The 21,672-nt window shown below is 41.0% G+C and overlaps 1 protein-coding gene across 1 annotated transcript; it reads right to left on the bottom strand.

Moving 5' to 3' along the window:
• Nucleotides 1-185: 185 nt before the first annotated feature.
• Nucleotides 186-20,574, bottom strand: LOC139623692 (pneumococcal serine-rich repeat protein). Its single transcript, XM_071482124.1, has 7 exons — nt 20,379-20,574; nt 11,274-12,250; nt 8,143-8,194; nt 6,007-6,130; nt 4,409-4,551; nt 1,484-1,723; nt 186-1,105 (listed from the first exon to the last, which is right to left on the bottom strand). Exons 1-7 carry the CDS (start codon nt 20,457-20,459, stop codon nt 398-400), a joined length of 2,325 nt encoding a protein of 774 aa, XP_071338225.1. The 5' UTR covers nt 20,460-20,574; the 3' UTR covers nt 186-397.
• Nucleotides 20,575-21,672: the final 1,098 nt, after the last annotated feature.

Raw genomic sequence — 21,672 nt, 5'->3', positions numbered from 1 at the left:
GAAAGCAAAGTGCAATGGTTGGAGTATTATAACCCACTGAATAGCATCAAACCGGTTAATAAATCTGGTTGAAAAAAGAGAAAAAGAGTTGGGGGTTATGGAGTACTCTCTTGGAAAATACTTTTTTTGTTCATGTTTGCAATCAGTCATCTTTTTTAAACACATAACACCACAGCAGTCAGTGCCTGGGTATAGTAAGCAGCATATTATTCCATCTTTGTCCAGACACAACTTTATAAAAATAAACAACTAGAGTGAGAAGAATATGTAGTAATTTTGTAAAATATGATTTCAGAAATTAAAGAAGTAGGTTATATATATTTCACAAAGTGGCACTATCAGAGTTCAGAGATGGATAACTGGCCCACCACAGTCCCTCCGTTTTTCCACCATCTGGTCACATCTGGTTGGTCACACTACACAGCGCTGTCAACTGACCAAGACACAGCTGGCTGTCACTGACTGTGTTTGACTCGTTCCTGGTGGTGGGTGTGCTGGGAGGGGGTGGACCAGCCCCTCCTGACACCTGGCTCCCCCATGGCCTCCACTCTGGCCTGGCCCTCTGGTTCTGGGGGCTGTGGATGGTGCTTCCTACCGCAGGCCTCTTCCCCTCATATGCTTCTGTCACCAGTCCATTCAGCAGAGCAGAGGCAGGTGTCTGGTCCAGGTGCTCAGCTGAGACCAGAGGCTGCCGGTCCTCCTCCTCAGAGATAGCAAACACCGGCACACTGACGTGATCACCCTCACCTGGGAAATCACGCCTCTTTCCAGACTGGCCACTCTCGATCTGACAGTGGTTGGAGGAAGAAGAGCCATTGTTGGGCTCTGAGGGGGATCCCTGGGATTGAGTAACCCCAGAGACCTTCACCGGGTCTGCTGTCGCAGAAAGCAGGCCAAAGCAAGGCCCTGTGAAGCGTGACCGTCGCAAGTTACTGGTAGAGTTGAGACGCCGCTGCCTCTGGGCAGGCTGTGTAAGTGGGTAGGAAGCATTGCTGATGGATGAGTCAGAGATGGTGCTGTCATCTGCCTTAGCCTCCAAGTGAACCTCAGAGAAGACCTTCCTGTTGTCTCCTCCCCTATCATCAGCCGTCAAACTGGACGGAACCTGCAATGATATGAGACAGTTTGTCCACTGGGCATATTGATGGTCACAGCATGAAAAGCACAGGTGTAATATCTCAGTAAGACAAAATGCACAATACAGGATTGAATTATTGATTATGCCAAACCAAAACTATCCATGTACCACAAAAAGTAAGGAAGAAAATAATGTAATTTCTTTAGGTCAAGCATCAATACCTGATATAGTAATTCTAGAGATGAGCTCATTCATATTAGAAATAAATGAAAGTATCCCAAGAAACTGCTAGTTTGTTCCCAAAGTAGACTTTAACTGACACACCAACACTGATCACGCCTTATCAACCTGACACGCCTTAAAAGGCCCTGGATATGAAAACACAGCAAAGGTTGCAGTACTGACGCTGTCCACTAGCTTGGTGAAGGGACTGGTGGAGTTCCAGCTGCACCACTTCTTGTGCAGCTGTGGCAGTGGAGGGAGAAAGTCCTGGAAGGTGCGTACGCTCCACGCTCTTGGTCTGGCACAGCCGCCACCGTCCTTGGCGGACCTAGCACTAATAGGTGAGGTGGTGGAGTCTGGTGAGGGCCAGTCACCTGCAGGGCTGGGACCAGTGTCACTGTGCCGGAGAAACCTCTCCCGCTGCTAGGAGACACAGAATACATGAAAATTAAAATGAGATCAGATCCTTGAGGAAGAGGGCGCCATTAGAGGATTGTTGTTGGGTTCATTTATGAAAATGCTGAAAAAATACTTCTGTAGACAACTGCCCCCAGAGAAGCAATTGTGAAAACATAAGAGTGGCTTCGAGAGGATAAACAAACTAATTAGGGATGAAGATGACCACACAACATAAATAGCTCCCATATCAGAGGTGGCATAATGCTCAAGCACTAAACTGCAGCTACAATGGTTAATGACCTGCAATGAGCAGCAGGCTGTTTATTGAATCAGGCATGCATCTTTGGTATTGAGCATCAATGGAAAAACTAGACTCAGATGGTAACAATACCACAGGACTTTTTTCTTTTACCAAAAACTTACATCTCAAACAGTCAGAAGAGTGTTCTTTGTTGCCTAACACTTAGTTGCTGGCAGTCACAATCGCAACTCAATAAAAGTATCACTACATACAACAACATAGTCCTTTGAGTGGAGATATTATGAACCAACAGGCTGCCTGCACCTGCTACATTTCCACCTCACACCTGAATTCCTCCTGACAGATTGTGTTGTGTACTACATTAATGGATTAACAAGACGGAACTGTGCTGATTAGCTTGGCTCGCTCAGTCACACAGCCAGCCAGCCGCGCGTGTGTGGCTCATGTACCAATCTCACTCATTATTTCTTAAGTATATTAAAGCTGTCAAGAGAATAGTGGGGGCTTTGGAACCATTTCAGTCACATTTGTGATGTTGTGTAAACATGACTCTTACCATCTGAAGAGCACATTACAGGTACAAACAAACAACCATTTGACATGACACTTAACTGTAGTGGGACTTGTATAGGTCATATTTGCTCGGGCAACCAGAAGAGGCTGGTTGTGACTGATATGTTACTTTATCCGTCCTGATCAGTCAGCTGCTGTTGTTCAGGGGAGGATGAAGGTTTTAGGGGTTGCACCCATCAGACAGAGAACGAGCCCAGATAATCCTTCCCACAGAATCACTAGCTGCTAGCTTTGTCTAGACAAGAATTAGCTAGGGGTTTAAATAAAATGTTCTTTTGGTCACTAAAGCCCCACAAACACAATGGCAACTTTTAGGTTTAACAAATGAGGTGAAAAATCAGCCACCCAACACAGTCGACTATAAACCATAGTTCCAAAGGCTGGCTATGAGACCCTTCTGGGGTGCCTGGAGAAGATCGACATACTCCTCACAAAAAAATTTGAAAGAAGATTTCAATTAAGTATTGAAATTCAAACATAAAGAAATACAAGTTTATTCTGATCCAGACTTCCCTACCTTGATCTCGTCAATCTGCCTTCTCAATGTCACTGTCTGGAGTTTATCTGAGAGAACGGCTTCAGTCTTCTCATTGCTTAATGGTAACCAAATTAGAGAGGGGGTGTTTTGCAACAAAACGTTATCATATGGGGGTTCACAGCTTAACACACGTCTACATATTTGGCGGTGTACGGCATGAAAATACCATGCTAACCTGGAAGCTCACCTGGCAATTACAATGAGAACATGAATTCGGCAGTTTTCTATGACCTTTCCCACTGTTAGCCCATGCAACATTTCTAAAACATTATTTACATGGACGTCTGCATTGAGGACACACACAGGCAGACCACACACTGTGTGCCAAAGTGTGCACACACCAACACACAAACACACACACAATTGGAGCTGGGAATCTGGCTCTGTAGATAATACTCCATTAGCCTAGGCTGCAGAAAAGCTTGCCAGTCCTTCAAAAAGCTGCCAGAGCCGTTTTATGCCAACTCTTATTCCAAGAGAATACAAAAGAGAGCAGAGAAAAAATGCTTGGTTAAACCATTGCTTCTTCCTCAACGCTCCTCCCATCTTTTAATTATCCTCATTTCCCATTTATGTCCTCATAGTTTTCATAGCTTTATACTGCACCACGCGTTCACCAATAAAATGGTGTCACTCTCATTAGGAACACTGGGTCAATTCAAGGCAGCGAATGCCCTGTCACCTCTGATTTTCAGGGATCATTTCCTCAGAGAGAGGAGATCACCCACGGAGAGATTGGCCTTGAGATTAAGCAGACAATTTCACTGTCCACTGTATAGCATCAGAATAAAACCTTTTTCCCGATTTACCTGGAGAGTGAGGAGACAAGACTAAGAGGCTACAGCCATGCTAGCAGCAGCATGCTAACATGCCCACAGTGCTGATGCTAACATGCTGATGTTTAGCAGCTATATTGTTTAACATGTCCACTATCTTAGTTTAGTGAGTTAACATACTCAAATGTGTGTACATTTTGACCAGAGGGTGGTGCTAGATGAAAATTCAGGGATTGCCAAAGTCATTATGACACATCATCTGGGAATCATGAATGTCTGTACCAGATTTTGTGCAAACCCACCAAGTAGATGTTGAGTTATTTCACAGGATAAGTGAAAATGTTGACCTGCTGGTGGTGCTAGAGGGAAATTCAGTCATTAGGGTTCATCCACTGGGGACTGTGAATGTTATTACTAAAAGTTCATAGTGATTCATCCAATAGCTGTTGAGATATTTTAATGTAGACTGACAAACCAACTGAGGATATACTTTTGGAGCATGTAATGTCTTAACTAGGAGACAGCATAGACAACTGCATTGGCACGAAACTGGTTCTTACCGTGTGAGGGTAGAAGGGTAGCCTGCTTGGGCTGGGGGCTGAAGATACAATGAAAACCTCATCTGCACCAAGGTCAAGTTCAGTCAAACCGCTGCAGGAAAGGTCCACCTCTGCATTCTGGGAAATGTCAATGGAGGCACTGACTACAGAAACACAGAAAGAAAAAAATATACTGAAGAAATACTGGGAACTTCAATGACATAAATTTTAATGGGTTTATTGACCTGTAATAGTACATATACAAATAAGTCGGAGCTCAGACCAGTGTCAGAAAGTCTTGCCAAATACTCTAATACTCTAGTAATTGTAATTGTGTGTACAAATCAAACTTTGTACATTCTAATAGTTTTCCTCACTGAAATTTCATTTATTTCGATGCTCCACATTGACTTCATGTGGCCTACTTCTTTAAGTAAGGACTTGTTGTTACTCAGAAAAAGCTATAGAGCTTAAGATGCCGTACTGCAACTTAAATGGTTCAATGAAATAATGTGCAAAGTAGGCTAATCTCAGCTCCTTCACTGTTTATAAGTTGTATGTTTTAGAGTAAACTCCTAACACTGTGACTTGTGCACACAGAGAGGGGGACTGTACTCCACTGTTGTTCAAACTACTCCCAGGCTGCTTTGTGGGTTAAATGCCACAACCCACAAATCTCTCAGCCTGTGTTCAGTCCCACTGAGGGAGAGAGAGAGACAGAAAGACAGAGAGAGAGAGAGAGTGAGAGAGACACAGAGAGAGAGAGCCATTGGATTGTTCCAGGATCAAGCCTGTGTGTTGCTCTAAAATGAATGCAATTTTCCTTTCCATTGAAAATTCTACTGACACCCCCAGGTCCACAGAGGGTTCCTCATACACAATTTGTTTTTAATTTAAAGTAACATCTTACAACCTTAAACCAGTTCACGATAACTTGTTACACTCGGCGTTAGGTAAATCTTTCCTTGGAAAACTCCTGTAAGGCAAGAAAGATTTCCTGTTTTCCATTTCCAGAAACAGCAGTGGTAATTTGCTTGGAATAAATAGAAGAGGAACTGGGTGGTTAGCATGAGCAAGGATAAACACCAACACAAAAAGAAAGAGCACCACCTAGAGATACTCGTCAGGAGAATATCCAGCTCCACTTTGTTTGATTGACAAGTCATCTCCTGGAACACATCACAGCAGTTGAGGCACATTCCTCAAACCCCAGGCCTGGAGTTTTCGAATGACTGCACTAAAACTTTATCAGATTATTGCTTTGCTAGGAAATGAATTAATGGCAGATTTATATTCCCGATGGTATTATTATCATTCCTGAAATTATTCTAGTAAAGAGTCTAAACATGTTGTGCAAATGTAAATCAAAATGAATGACATAGTAATATGCAATTCATGATGCAGTGCCTCCTAGTGATTGTTTTGATGCACTGTATTGTAGGAGTTTGAAAGAGATAACTAGAACATAGATTTAACAAATTTAGCAAACACTGTAGGGAAAAATGAGAACTTAACAGTTTTAGTTTTTTTTAAACAAGGGTGTACACCAGCAATCCACTAAATCAGCATACCCATTGTGTGTGTATGTGTGTGTGTGTGTGTGTGTGTGTCCTCCCCACCTGTGTGTGGTGGGTTGTCGTTGCTGTTGCCCTGCTCTGTGATCGCCTCCAGGTTGGTCTGACTCTCAGCCATCAGCTGTAGCTCGCGGACCTCAGCCCCAGTGTTCTGGGCTCCCTCTGGCACCTGCACAGCACAATGACATTCACCTTATCCAGACATCAGGTCAAGACATCAAGATCAGTTACAGTATTAGTTGTTTTCATATCACGCTAGTGTGATCTTATTTCAAGTACACTCTGTTGGTAGTTTATTAGGAACATGTAAAACTAGTGAAGTCTAATCCAACAATCCTGTAAAAATGTCCTACCTACATCATAACAGTGATAATGTTCACTTATAATGTGAGAGATGTTGAAGCAACTTAATGGTCATTTTGGAGGCTACAGTTTGTGGTGCTGCTGAGCTGTATTGTATTCAACTGACAAGTGTTTCTACTAACTTTATATCAAATGAGTCTCTTTCTATAATGCAATACAGTTCAACAGGTGCACGAACCCAATCCTCCAGATTTCCCTTTCAGTTAAATCAACACCTCTTTAAAACAATATCAACAAAAACTGAACATTATAACCGTCACAATGGTAGGATTTATTGCAGGACTGTTGTATTGGACTGATTTAGTTTTAGCTAGGTGTACCTGCCACCTGAGTGTATCTCCTTGTATTAAAACTTTACAGTATTATGAACACTAAAAGATAATTTTACCTGTTTCAGTTCTGAATTTTCTTTTGTTTGTTTGTTTGTTTTTTTGCATTTGGCTGTTGTCATTCTGCAAATTCTACTGCAATATGGGCCTCCATGGCAATCTTTAACTAAAATTATCTGCATGTCTTAATACCAGCTACACGCAAGTCAGAAAATATATTTTTTGTGATTGGGATAGATTATTTTCATTGTTGGTTAATCTGCTCATAATTTTCTTGATTAATAATTTTGTCTATGAAAGGTCAAAAAAATTGTCTAAAGGCCAAAGTGATGTCTTCACAGTTCCTGTTTTGTCTGACCAACCGTCCAAAAGCCAAAGATATTCAGTTTACTATCATGTGTGACAAGCAGCAACTGTCACATTAGAGCAGCTAGACCCAGAGAATGCTTGGCCTTTTTAAGCCTTTTTCTGCTTAAAAAAAGGCTGTGAAAACGATAAAAATAAAGAAAATAAGAAAGAACCAAAATTGATTGATTGGTGCCTACAATACCCACAGTGCAACTTCACTTCTCTTGGAACAGTCCTGCAACAGCTAGTAGCAGCTCATGTAGCCTTGAGCTTCTATCCTCAAGTAGTGATACGGTTTTTGTAAGTTTACTTCTTTCTAACTCCACACATCCAAATTTTTATTTATATTTAAACTTTTATATTTAAGCCCTCAGACCAAACTGTTGCTGACTCAAGTGACATCACTTGAGGCACTTCTCACAGCTCCCTCTGAAGCCACAAAAGGATTTATACAACTTTTTTCTTATATGCATTGGTACGCCCAAAAACCTGAAAATAGACTTTGATGCGTAAAATCGGCTTAGTTCCCCTTTAAATCAAATGTATTTTTGCTGAATCACTTTTAATACATTATAAAGGACGGAGACTTGATCATATTTTCCATTATTTATAAGTTAGCTACAAAAGTACTGTGATGCAAGATGTAATTGCTACTAAGACACAACTGACAGGGATAATGAATGGCTTTGATATCATTAACAAGCAGCCTTGAGTCGTAACAGACCTTGTGTCAACTACTCTCATTCTGAGACCATCATGGGAATTGAATCTGTGTAACAGCATGTACCACTGTTAGAAGTTTAAATGACCAGTCATAATTTCATGATGCAAATCATTGTAACAAATATTTCCCCCAGTGTCATCCTCCCATTTATTTGTCTTTATTTTGGGCTTGTGCGACCTGATGTGAACCTGAGGTGGTATGGTTCTGTGGGGAGTGGAGGGACAGTGTTGGCTTGAGCAGCAAAGAATATTAAAACAAATGTCCAGTGATCCCAGATAAAGCTCTGTTTTCAGAGGAATGTCTGACTGACAAATAAGGCAATAGAGAGGAGACAGGTAGAGGAGGAGAGAGAGCAACATGTAGAGATGACAAAGGTCGAGAGAGATGGGATGAAAGGATGCACAGTCGTTTCTGTACCTCAGAGTTGCTGGATGCACAGGAGCTTGCTCGTTTTGGACAGAGTTTGGGTCTGGAAAACATGAAGCACCACAGTGATTCAGTTTATAATTACAGACATATCTGAAAACCAGCTTTTATGAATGTCCTCATTTTTTTCCCACTTTTGGCAATGTTTTCTCAAGAACAAAAAATCCCTCTGGTGTTCACAATTTGACCAGTAATGTAAAAATGAACACTGTCTCATGCAGCTGTACTGAAATGGGATCTATTTGACATTGTAACCACCTCACTCAGTATATAATATCTCCCACATACCCGTGGCTATTTCCCCCTCAATAGTTGCTCTATTGTGGTGTTGGATGATGGAGCAAGATACACCACAATCTTGCATTCACACACATGCCACAATTCCAGCAGTTCACATAGTGGTTGTTACCGAGATGTCATTGCTATGCATTGCTTTTTTTCCTGTAGGGATGCACCGCTGTCTGTTGATACTCATTTCAAATATGTGTGATGGCAAATTCTGACTGCATCTAAACCGTACCTCACATGAAACACTGCAGCTGCTAAAGGGAGCAATAGTGATAGTGATCACTTTTCTTTAGCCATATACAGTTCTTCCACAGGGACAGAGGAGGGTATTGATATTAGATTATTAAACCGAGGAGATTGAACCTACTTACTTGTTTCATCATGATATATACTTAAATATATAATATCTGTACCTGTTCATCCATGCTTTCTGACCTGTTCTTGTGCTTATGAACCATTGAAGCATGCAGAAAAACTTGAGCAAGTACACACTTATTAAAAATTACTCTTACAGCTGAATGAGTTCATTACCAGCAACAGAGGGCATCCCCTGCCGTGACTCTCATCCACCTTTGGCTGTTTTCTGACCAGCGGGGACCTTGGGAATTAATCTCACTGCTGCTTTAAACTTGCAAGGTCTCGCCTAGCTCGCCAGGCTAGTTGTTTTCCAGTGATTTCTGTGAACTCATTTAAAATAATAGGGAACAACTGAATGAGGAAAAAAAAACAGCTACTGTGGCTGCTCATGAGTTTGACGTTTCGTGGTAATGCATTTCCTGGCTTCTGAATGACTCGTGTTGTTGTTCTCGCTAATTACACTTTCATTTTATTGAACACGTGTATCCAATTTCCCTGTCATTAATAGTGAGACCCTGTGGAGTTATTGTGCCTGACGGATGAGTTGGAGACATTGAGCTGCATTTGTAATTAACACAAATCATATTAAACAGGGGTGTTTCTCACAGAAAACTGAATACTGAGGCAGACGTGAATCTAAACCTTCCTGGATCCTACACATCTGGACCTGTTGGGTAAAGCTTGTCAGAACAGATAGTCTTACAAACCTCCTAATTCAACCTCTCAGTTTGTGTACATGGTCCCCTGGGATGAAAGAGGGAACAGCTTGTAAATTACATCTTTTGATTGTCTGACAATCAGAACTCACATTGAGCCAATTACTTCTCCTTGTTGTCCCTTTTTCTCTATTTCCCCACCCATTCACTTTCATGTGTTTTTGTGCGCTGGAATTGATGCCAGGTGCTGTACCTTGAATGCCCCGCTGTTTATGGTGAGAATGCTCCACATCAAGGAAGCCGCACAGTTGCAGCCAAACCCAACTAATCACTAAGGGTCACCACATCAGGGACTAAAGCTTCCAGCTGAGTCAACATAACAAAGTGGTGAATGTGTATGTGCAAATGTGTGCATCTGTGTGTGTGCATTTACTGTCAGACCAGCCCATTTTCATTCATAAGAAATCAAATATAGGACTTGTGAATTATTTTAGGAGCATATTTACTGGGACTTACCAAGGGTTTATTCTTCAAAGACAAAGAAAAAGCAAGAATCTATTAAGAAGGTTTTATCTGATAAAGCCAGGCACTGTACATCTTTTAACAGCACTAAGAGTTTGCAGTAGGTCTGTGAGGCACAGCAGTGCTGTGAACTAAATGCTAACATCAGCATGCTAACATGCTGATGTTTAGTAGGTAAATTGTTTACCATGTTCACCATCTGAGTTTAGCATGTTTGCATGATAACATTGCTAATAAGCACTTAACACAAAGCATATCTGAGGCTGAATACTATTAGTTTTGAAGGATTTTTTTGGTCATAAACCCAAGAATTGGACTCATCAAAATTTAAGTCTGATGGTGGGAATAGATGAAAAGGAGACCATGAATGTCTTAACCAAAGTTTAAGTCAGTCAATCTTAATGTTGTTAATCTGAAACATAAATGTCTATCTGCTGGTGGCACATGATACACAGTCAGGGGATCACCAAAATCATTAGGATACATCCTACGGGGAACATGAGCATATGTACAAAATGTGCCAATCATTCAAGTAGAAATACATTAAAAGTAGAAATATTTCATTGGAGAATGGGAAAATGACCTGTTGATTGGAATGTGTAAAAGATCAGATAATAACCACACTAAGTGTTTATCCTCTGGGCTCTTTGAATACATGTACCAGTTTTCCTGGCAATCCATCTAACAGTTGTCTAAACACACAAAACCAACAACATCAACCTGTTGGTGGCACAACAGGAAAAGTCAGAGGACCGTCCATGTCTCCAGGATTTATCTTCTGAGGACCATGAATGTGTGTTTTAAGACACAATATCTAAACAAATACTCAATGGACTACAATACATTTTTTAACAAAGTGGTGGACTCAACCACTGACCAAGATTCCCAGGGCTTTACTTTGTAAAAAGATGCAACTATGCTCATTAAAAATTACCCTAATATGTCTTAGAGAAGGTGATAATCATGAATATTAAACAAAAGCTTCACCTGGTGACTGACGTCTGGCTTTTAAAAGTACTTTTCAGCTTGTATGTTTTGTCCTTTAAATAAAATCTTTAAATTATATAAAAATGGATCTAAATGTGATTATGACTTATAACAACTACTAACCCAGGTAGCAACCATAATCTAATCCTGGAACTGCACAGTGTTATTGTTATTTAGTGGCTATTCAATGACCAACTGTATTGGATTAAGATGACTATCTCTTGGCTGCACTTATTGTCCCTGATCTAGTTTGTCTGTATTACTTTTGTATTTTCTTTACTTTTCTAAATAAAGTTACTCAGTTTCTGTTACCTGAAAATGATGCAGAGGGCACTTGTAAGTATCATAGCGAAGAAGGCCGCTCCGCTCACAGCAGCCAGCAGAGAGTCTACCTTGCTGGCTAAAGGAGCGGAGGCACGGCGGTCCCCCCCTGGCTCGGTCAGGTTGTGGTAGTGGAAGAGAAGAGCAAAGCCTCGGCCCCAGTGTGTGGTGGTGATTAGCTCCATGATAACCTCCACCATCTCCTGGCTGGAGCCGAAAACCAGCTGACTGCTGGGAGGCCGGTTGGACCCACAGAACCTGGAGGAGAAGGTGATAAGGTCTGAGATGTAGAGGACATCGTGGGGGCAGGCGTCAAGCACTGACTGCTGGGTTTCGGGGCTCACAGCTGGAGTGTCAGTAGTGTGTGGCAAAGCAAGGGTGGTCTCCTCCACAACTGCACTTGGGTGTGAACTTGGGTTGAGGTCTCCCCTGAGGTGAGATGAGGAGGCAGAGTTGACGGCCTTGCCTCTTGAAGGCACAGCCTCAGGTAGGAGGAGGAGAGAGGAAGAAGGTGGCAAAGATAGGCCAGAGGAGGCATCTGCAGATCTTTTGGCAGAATTTGAGACTTTGGTAATTTCCATCTTTGTGGACTGTTCCTGGACCACTATTTGCTTGACCTCACCATCTTGGGAGGACTGCTGAGTCTTTGTGACATCCCCTACACTCTGAAGCACGGGCTCTTTAGCTGCCAGTGAAGTTTCATCAGCCACTAAGCTGCCAGGGGTGAAAGTCACCTCTTCATCTGCCTCTTCCTCTTCAAAATTAGAGACAGCTGAGTACTGTGCTGCAGAGTCATGGCTTTCAAACACATCAAAGTCAAATATCTCCAGAATAAGCTGGTAATCAACAGGCACAATGAACAGCCAAACGCAGTGTGTCCCAGAGGAGTAGTTGTAAGGGAAGCCAGGGGACAGAATGAGGCCTTGGACGTCCACCACATCCACCTTGGCACCACAGTCAAAGTACACCTGCAATATGAATCACATTAAATCAGTTATGTCACAAAACTAAATTTGCTTTAAAGCAGATGATTCCCACTTGATCTAAGAATCTTACATTTTCATTTCAGGCATTTAACGACACTCAACACCTTAGCTCAGAGTAACATCTAATGTGACTCACATAGCTCAACAGGTTGAGCACAATACAAGCGCTGCCAAGGTGAGGGCTTTTGATTCACACTGGTGCCACCCATGCTAGCATTCATGTTATTCTTTGGCATTATGTTTAAAAGCGCTGACTAGTATCATATTACACTCTGCCTAAATTCTGAGGTGAGTCATGTGTTCAGATAATGGCCACTAGGTGATTAAGTTCTCTATGACAAAAATACCAACAACGACGGTGTCTATCAGCAAATAATACACTCAACTTGTGGTCTGATTGCTCCCTGACATAAACCAGCTTGAAACTGAACTATTCAACCCTGCTGTTCTGCCTTTATATCAAAGCCTGTGTTTTGTCTGTATTGCCTGCTTGGGTAACCCTAGGGAGGGTATTTCTTCAAACATGCTGGATGTAATTCTTCCCAGGTGTGCAGGGATGTAAGAAGGACTTAGGCCCTAAGCAGCGGCAGATGTGTGGTTGGGCCAAGGAGCTGACGACCAGACCTTTGTAGGGGGCCTGCGTGTTTATGAGCTTTCCTGTTGGCCTCAGTTTTGGGCTGTGGGAATGACCCAGACTGGCAGACCCCCATACCAGACAGGTAACAAACCAACACCCCCGGGCGACACTTGTACTCTGAACTGGGCTAAAAGCATTAGAGATCACCATGAGAATGCAGTTTTGATGGGAGGGGAGAAAGGACAACAGGAAACCCAAAGTCTATGGAGCCAGACAGGCACTCTGATTGCTCCATGGACCATCTATCCCCATCTGAATGCATTTATCAAAGCCACTTCTCAGTCAGTATATTTTAAGTAGAAAAATTTACAATCTTGCCTGAGAGAGAAGAGCACTTGCTCTGCCCTCTGCTCATCAAAATCAAACCAAAAGACCTCTTCATGGTTGATACAGCAGTAACTCAAGAAAATATGTGCATCTTTAGACTTAGTTTATTCAAAGAAAAAATCATTAACATCACCATCTGCCCTCAACCATGATATGCAGTAAAAATGTAATAAAGCAACAGGTCCAGCTGAACTTGAACTTTCTCTCATCCTCTTTAAATGACATGATGACTGATTCAAGTGTGATTTGGTCATATAGCCTTCCCCATGGAAAGCTTATGGAGATGCAGTGAATTGCTTCTCCAAAGTTATTTTCATGATGCCACAAGTTTCAGTCAGTGGTAACATGTGCTTTAACCATGACATGGCAGAACACGTTTGCCAGTCCCCTTTGCATGTCCAAGAAAAGCAAAGTGAAACTATGGAGTTGACCAAAAATGCTATAGACATACTACAGCACAAGCCATAGTTTCCTAATTACATTTAAATGACTACTGTTTGTGCCACGTGAACTACATATTTAATGAAATGTTTGTTCTCTCTTCCTAATATTAAAATCACTACAATTTTAATGTTAAGTCCTTTATGTTAGTTGTTTTATGTTTATGTTTTTCTCCCTGACTAACATTTGAAGACACTTACATTAGTGCATGACATGATACACTTGCAGTGCCCACACACTTTACTAGAAATGAATGTGCTACAGCAAAGAATTACACGGATGGCATTTGAACGGGCCAAATGCCATTCCTGCTGAGGTTAGAGAGAGTAAGCTGATTTGGGGTTTGCAGTGCCTGCAGCGAGGTTGCGCAATGAGGGGAACCACCTCACAATATGGGGGCATAACAGGGGGAAAAGGAGGACGGCATGTCCCCTTTTTAGGACAAAAATGACCAGAGAGAACGTTTGTTCATTTATCTTGCCATATTGCTGCTTTTCTTGCCATTCCTTATACAGACTAATTTCACTCTCTAAAATAAATAAATCAATTAAAATATAAAACATTAAAAAATGCATGTCGCAAATAATGGTCATCTGTAAATTAATAATAGTCTCTTGAATGATGTGAAATCCTGCATCTGATTCAAGAAAGTGTGCCATTAACAGAGACTGTGTCATCTGGATGAGGTGGTCGGGAGGTCCCCAGCACCCGGGGATGTGCATGCTAGACTACACATTAAAGGGCCCCAAAGTGCCACAGTGTCGAATGGAAATAGGACATTCTTATAATGCCAAACATCTCAGTTGTGTTACATCACAGGCCGCTTCACAGGCAGGCCGCTTATTATTCAAGGATGCCTTTTCTCATGGCGAAACAATGGGCCGCAGTGCTGTTCTGGTGAGCTACTCCACAAATGGGAAGGGCAGATAATATTTTAATGAAGTGATGCTAATAAGTACAAGGCAAGCTGAAAGTTTACATAAGAGCAGGCTGGTCATTGCGCCCCAGTTATGCCACTGACAAGGGCTTTCCTGGACAGAAGTAGATCAACTGAGCACATAATTGTCTGAAATGACTTGCTCAGTGAAACATCAGACCAGCTGCTGTCATTACGGAGAGGCCCTTCCAAATGGTATTGTTCTATTGTCTTCACTTTGCATCAGTACATCTAAAAAAAAGGTGTTTCAATCACATTCCATAATGGGGTTCATATGTCTGTCTAATTACCACAGAGGCAACATTAAGTCCACTGACTGATGTTGCAGAGCTGATTTGTTTGTGTAGTACTATTACCTCATATATACTATTATATTAGAATATTGTTTTTATTTTAATTTAAGAATTATTATATGTTAAAATATTACTCTAAACTAATACAAACAATTAACCAGAATATTTTTCAATGAGGTCGTATTCTATGTAAATGGAGAGATGTGGTCAGAAAAAAGATGTGAAGTAAACAAAAGGGAAAGAAGCACTCCTCTGTTACAAAACAGAAGTCTGTAGTCTGACCTGACTGTTCGCTGTAACATGGATGTTTTTTTTTTTTTTCAAACCACCCAGGCTGACGACACCAATGTGAAAACTCTGCAACACGAGCTGGCTTCTGTTGAAGTACTGTTAACACACACAAAAACACACATACACACACACACACTCTGCCTCTCATGCACAAACAGCTCCGGACTGGCTCATAAACAGGCAGGCGGGCCCCTCAAAAGGGGGCAGGAATCCTCACTAGCCCTGTTTACTGGAGGAGAAAAGTGACACTGCTTCACAGGCTAACGCTCAGACAGCAGCAGTCCACTCAGGATGCATTACAATCACACTCAATTTCTCAGGTCAGGACCAATATAAACACAGTAAGCCTTTGTGGACAAGTAGCCTGGAGTTCATTTTTACTAATTCTTCATTTAAATCAAGTAATTTGACTTGATTTGGGTTTTCAGTGATTCAGCAGTGAAGACAAAACAATATTCAGAAAAATAAAGTCAAGAAGATAATGCAGCTGTGCATTCATTTCATCAGTTATATATTAGCACAGACATGAAAAAAGTGAAAACTAAAATAGAAAAAGTTTCGCTGTAAAATCAATGAGGGGAATGAGGCAAAACTTACCACAAATCAAATAAAAGCTGGAGCTTTTGAGTTTAACAAGATTAGGAACGCTACTAATTTAATTAGAATAAAAAGGACTTTTATCCAAAGTGCAATGAATTTACAGGAATTTCCCTGAGTTGCACTGGAAAGATTCAGAGGTCTTACAATGTGATGCAGGATACACAAACTCAACACCTCACATACTCTACAAAAGGACAGAGCTTGTAGGGCATACTGAATACAGAAAATATTCGATGCACTGACCTCTTGAATGGGTTTAATGATGAGTTCAAACTGTTTAAAGAAATTGTTTTCCCTCATTATATGAATTATAGAAAAGGATATGCAGGTGAAAAGAAACAGACTAGATCTATGTGGACTGACCAAAAGCAGCTACAACTTAATCTCTGCAAAATGCCCCATTTCTGTTTTTATGCTTTGTACAGCTCCCTCCAAATGCACAGATAGAAAAAAGAAGCTGCTTGAGGTCATTCTGCACAGCTGTGAAAAGGCGCTGATACTTGAGCCCAGAATTTATCACATATCTCCCCTGTGATGTCAATGTCTCTCCTGGTGGGCTCATGTCAGTGGCTGCACGTTCAAGCCAGGCTGAGTTTACAAACAACTGGTGTGGCAGCCTGATGGCATTTCTAGGGTCGCCCTCATTAGCCACTGTCACGCTGGCTCAGCACATTTTCACCACCCTGTGCATCATGAGTGACTTATGAAAGGCCTCTCTGAGCCCAAACTATGTTTGATCAACACTTTATTTACAGAACCATCATGGGACTCTCAGTGTTGCCTCCATGGACATGTGGAACACTGGAAATTATTACCGCTGTGGTCCTCAAACTCACATAGGTATGTTACTGGGTGGGCGAAAGGACAAGCAGATGCAGGCTCTCTCTTCTTTTTTGTGGTGTAAAGTCTATTGAAAAGAGCTGCTGCTGCCGCTGTGGTGGCTGTTAAAGCAGGCCTGTGAAACCCTGTGGTGAATCATGACCTTATCTTCACGGCGGTTTCAACCAATTTGGTGAAATCATTCCCAGATTTTGGAATGTGATTCAGTGAACGCATCCATGATAATTAGTTATTGAGCTGCACCTAAGTGAGAAGTCCTGTCGTGTAGACAGGGCAGCACTGTACTGATGCAGATGCTGCAAACATACAGACTTGAACAGGGACACAATAACACTTTCTGGTGTAACCACGGCATCAAAATTGCCAGATAAGTGCGCTGATAACCCCTGAGCAACACTATGCTTACACAATTGTCATCAAAGTCATTAAAACCCTCTGCTGTCGTAGACCCTTAACTGCTCTCTGCTCCAAAATGCAGTGACTTTAGGTTTGAGATGTGAAATTTTAACTCTTTAATCCAAATAATATATAAATAAATACCAAATACTGATCTTTTAAAAAAAACAACAAACAAGTTATTCAACTAATCTTACTGCCGTTTTGTAGGTATTTCAAGAATCAGCAAAGACTCTTCTGAGAATCTGGATGAAAAATATCCTGTCACCTTTGTTTGAAAACACAAAAATAATAGAAAGTAACAACAATATAGTTTACATTGTACAGTTCAAGCACATACATACTGCAGGTCATGTCCAAGTGCCATGTTTGTTTGGGTCAGACAGACATTAACAGAGTTACAACTTGGGAAAAGGGCCAAAAGGGGAGGATTCTGGAAATACCTTCTAAATAGTGGCAAGCTGTTAAACAACTTTCTGGGTTGTTCAAAGATCTGTGCATATTTATTTACAGAAAATCTGATTCCTACCTGTGTGACTCAAATGTAATGGTAATACATGAGAGGTACATACTAGCACTGACTATGACCTTGACAGAAAAAGGTATCTACCCTCTGCTGCAGTTCAGATCCTACCTGACAAATTGTGATTAGTTGTGTCCACAAGCAATTCATTATTTTAATCAGAAGATGCTTCATATATTGTACTCTCTATACTTATATTATATATATATACTATACTATACTTCTTAGCCCATTACTCTGCAGTGCTCTCACACCTTCTCAAGAGAAAAGTAAAACAAATGCAGCTACTAGACCTTTTATTTTGAAAGCTAAAATGTAAAACGGCCATTAACTCATCTTCATCCAGTTCACTGTCACGTGGTGATATGTTTATCTGTTGACAGACTGTGTGTATCTGTTGTCAAATAACTCATGGGAGGAATAAGTGGATACACAGTTCAATAGGGTCCTACAATTCAGTTCAATTAGAGATGAATGTCCCCTCTTTCCAAATAAAACCTTTCCGAAAGACAGAGTGGAGCAACAAAACAAGCATCAAATTCACTCGTCCACAACACTGAATTGTGGACCAACAGACTTGGACGCCTACCATTTTTTTCTGAGTGGGATAGAATAAATTCCGAGCTTGTTTATGCTGTTCCAAAAATCAACTTAATACAAAAGGGGAGCGGAGGACAAAGCCATCATTTACCGTGTCCCCTCAGGCAGATAATTGCAAAGATAGTGAGCACCCTATGCACACAGGAACTAAAGCTGGAGACGCTGACAATTCAATATACCATGGGCTTTTGTCGTCTAGTTCCAAAAACTGTGCTGCTGAGCGCGTCAGCGGAAGAGGACGGCTCTTGACAGGTGGAAGCCACAAAGCTTCTCCTGGCTGACAGTGTGGTCTTGATGTCCTGGAGGAGATCTGTGCCAAGGATAGTCTGTTTATGTTATGACACCAGCCACTGTCACACATGGGGACATTATGTCGCATCACACAGAAATATAAAAATAGAAGAATATGGGATCAGAGGACTGAGAGCGTGGCGCAGTTTACAGTTTGGATACTGGTCCACAGCAACTCTATGACAAAATTTGGCAGAAAAGCACATAAAACATGAAGCATACATCCCTTTCAGCTTAAGAGTGCTGCAGCTCCTGTCCATTACCAACACCACAGGAATAACATATAGATTATGTTATATACAGTGTTTTTTGAGAAGTGAAAGATCACAGTTCCTTTCTTCAAGAGCAAATACCAAGTCCCACCCCTGTCTGTGAAACATGACTGTTCCAGGCGTCTGACAATGTGTATCAACAAGTCCTGTCATCCTTAGTCACGTGTAGTTATTTATCTAGTCCAGATACCCGCGTAAACCAAGTCATAGAGTGACACCTTAAGTTTTAGGATCAAAACAACTGTTAAACCTCAACCAATGACCTCTGAAATGCCCATAGAACGCTGTGAGCCTCGCTAACCTCACAGGAAGCTTTGTCTCTACCACAGGAAAAGCTAAAACATGTCCAACATGAATGACAGCCTGGCTGAATGGAAAACATCCCCGAGCAGCGATCCCTGCCTGTGTGCCTTTCTGTTCATCAGAGACAAACTTTTGTTCATGAACACCTCGCATGTCAAGAGCCAAAGCTTGGGAATTTGCGTCAATGAGTATGAGAAGTGCAACATAAGGTTAACATGCTCTCAATGTGGTTCTCATTTCAGCAGTTTGGGCTCTGCATGCCATTCTCTAACTCTGAGAAGTGCATAACATCAAAACACGCCTGTGCCATCAAAACATCCATTTGAAAGCCCTAGAGCATATAATGTGCCACATTCCAAGTTTGGATATTTAGAAATAAAGACTTTTATATTTTTGTTGTGAATGGCAAGGGTGCACGAGAGTCAGTCAGCATGACGTAACGTGATTAAAAAAGTCTGGCTATGGCTGGGTTTTGGGGTTTTTTTCTTTTTTGGATTTCACAGTTTTTGATTGTCACATAACCACAGTGAACATTTTATTAAAATAAATAATGGAACTGAACTTGAACCTCCCTTTTGGAAATGTAAACAGCATTTAAAAAAAAAAAAAAAAAAAAACTTTCAGTTGATTTACAGCAGTTTGTAGGCTACATGAGGCGGATGTTTTGGCTAAATGTTATGGACAGACACTACAAGAACATTTTGACAACAATTTAATTCAGTTGAGTTTGTTTCCTCCACAAATTTCGGAATTCCAGAAGCTGCACAAGCCTGCGCTGTTGAGGAGGTTATGTTACGTCCTATTCTGTTATCGAACAGAACGTAAGCAAAATTCAATTGTAAAAATTGTACATTTTAAAGGCCATCCTTAACTGCCAAATTTCTCTATACAGCAAAACACTAGCCTGGACGTTTTATGAAGGAGAGTGGTATTATAATATAGTCGGCTGAAATGCTATCTAACAAAGACATTTCCAGTTTTTAAAACACAACTTTTAGAAATTTGCTCGGACTACGTAACGTTCTTGATACCGCTACTATGGTGTACTGTATTTTGGGAGGACTAAATTATGAACAAAACAGAAGAACTACATTTGAATTTCAAATGTAGTTGACACAAGTGTTCCGTGGTGTATTAAATTTATGCCGAAGTGAACGGTGGCACCTGATTTTTCTTAGGGTAACCTCCTTTAAGTTCCTTGGGGTCATAATATTTGCAGAAAAGCAAACAATTGTTAAATAACAAAATTTACGTACGGAGTTCGTGGCTTGATTCTCTCCATACAAGTGAGCACGGCACTCAACAGGGCTGGAGGTAATGCTTGTGAATTATCTTTGCAGTAAACAAATGTCAACTTACTTTCTGTGCAACGCATCCCATCACGAAGAGTAGATATGCTGTCATAAAAACATGTGCCCCAAGCGACGTAACACAACTCATTTTCCTCTAATTGTTCCTTTTCAATGCGACGCACAGTGAACCGTGTCCCGCTCCGCTGCTTCCCTCTCATTCACCTGAAGTGTCGGGAGCGCGCTTCCATCGTTCATGGGCGAACAGATTGTATGACTGTGACTTTAGCCAGTACAATGAGCTTATATTATTAGATCTAGCTATAGCCCAATATGTTTCTATTTCTAATTTCATCTTTCTACCAATCTTAAATATACAGAAAAAGTTACATAGGCCTACATGTTTTGATTTTTTTTTTCTTGTCCCATGCATTTTGCAATGTGTATTACTATAATTGTAGTATTATCTGTATGCCTAAATATAGCCAGTGCAATCTAGTCAAGTCAAGTCAAGTATTTCTTGCTTGAGCTATAATCTAAATGAATGAATGAATGAAATTACTATTTAGCCTTTCTTTCAGAATTCTACCGGATCCTGGATAAAGCATCCTAAAAGAGTAAACAAATCAAATATAGTAATTGTTACACATTCATTTCTATTTTGTTTGGAGCCTGGTATGAAACATGCCTGTTTTTGGTTTTTGTTTTCAATTTGTGCCAAAGGTGGTTAAGAACAGTTAAGTCTAAGACACAGGGTGTTGTGTCTGTGTGCCTCCTAATGTAACATTACCAATCTGAAAATATCAGCTTTACAGTCTGAATTAGCAGATAGACATACACTGATCAAGCCAAAGGTTTGAGAGCATGAGATGTAGCCTATGTATGAGAGGTTTATGGTGAGAGCCTATTCAGACAGTTGGATGAAAAAAACCTACTATGTTCTGCATCTTGTCACAGGCAGAATGTCTTGAGACCCAGGAATAAAGATCTATAATGTCCCTTCAATGTTGTACCCACAACTCTCCTTTAGAGCCTGCATGTTAAAATAAAGGTTGCACAGTTTACTCTCTTGTAAAATTATTTTAAGAGTCATCTTGTAGGCTAAAATAGCACCAATTCTCACAGCAAAATCAGATATAGCACACCATTACAACATTAAATAAGGCAACATTGTGACAGATGCACATCATTTCATTTTAGTTCAAAGTGCCACTCCTCCAACCCCTGTCACTCAGAATCTCAGACTGGCAGAGCATAATGGAAAAGGATAAAAGGAAAAGCTATTGCCAGCACAGACTGGAAATGTTCACTCCTATGTGTAAAAGGTTTAGCACCATTCATAATATTCTGGTGGCTTAAGGTTT

Source organism: Trachinotus anak, unplaced genomic scaffold (assembly GCF_046630095.1).
Source record: "Trachinotus anak isolate AG129_WGS33_773 ecotype Australia unplaced genomic scaffold, CSIRO_AGI_Tana_v1 ptg000008l, whole genome shotgun sequence".
Taxonomy (NCBI): domain Eukaryota; kingdom Metazoa; phylum Chordata; class Actinopteri; order Carangiformes; family Carangidae; genus Trachinotus; species Trachinotus anak.
Note: the sequence above shows the minus strand (reverse complement) of the source record. Positions and strands in the feature narration are given on the sequence as shown.

Coding starts and splice junctions, on each gene's coding strand:
- LOC139623692 (XM_071482124.1), bottom strand. CDS start 20,459: ATGAGTTGTGTTACGTCGCTTGGGGCACATGTTTTTATGACAGCATAT. Junction 8,195..11,273: donor GCCCTCTGCATCATTTTCAG/GTAACAGAAACT, acceptor CATGTTTTCCAG/ACCCAAACTCTGTCCAAAAC. Junction 4,552..6,006: donor CGACAACCCACCACACACAG/GTGGGGAGGACA, acceptor GTGTTTCTGTAG/TCAGTGCCTCCATTGACATT.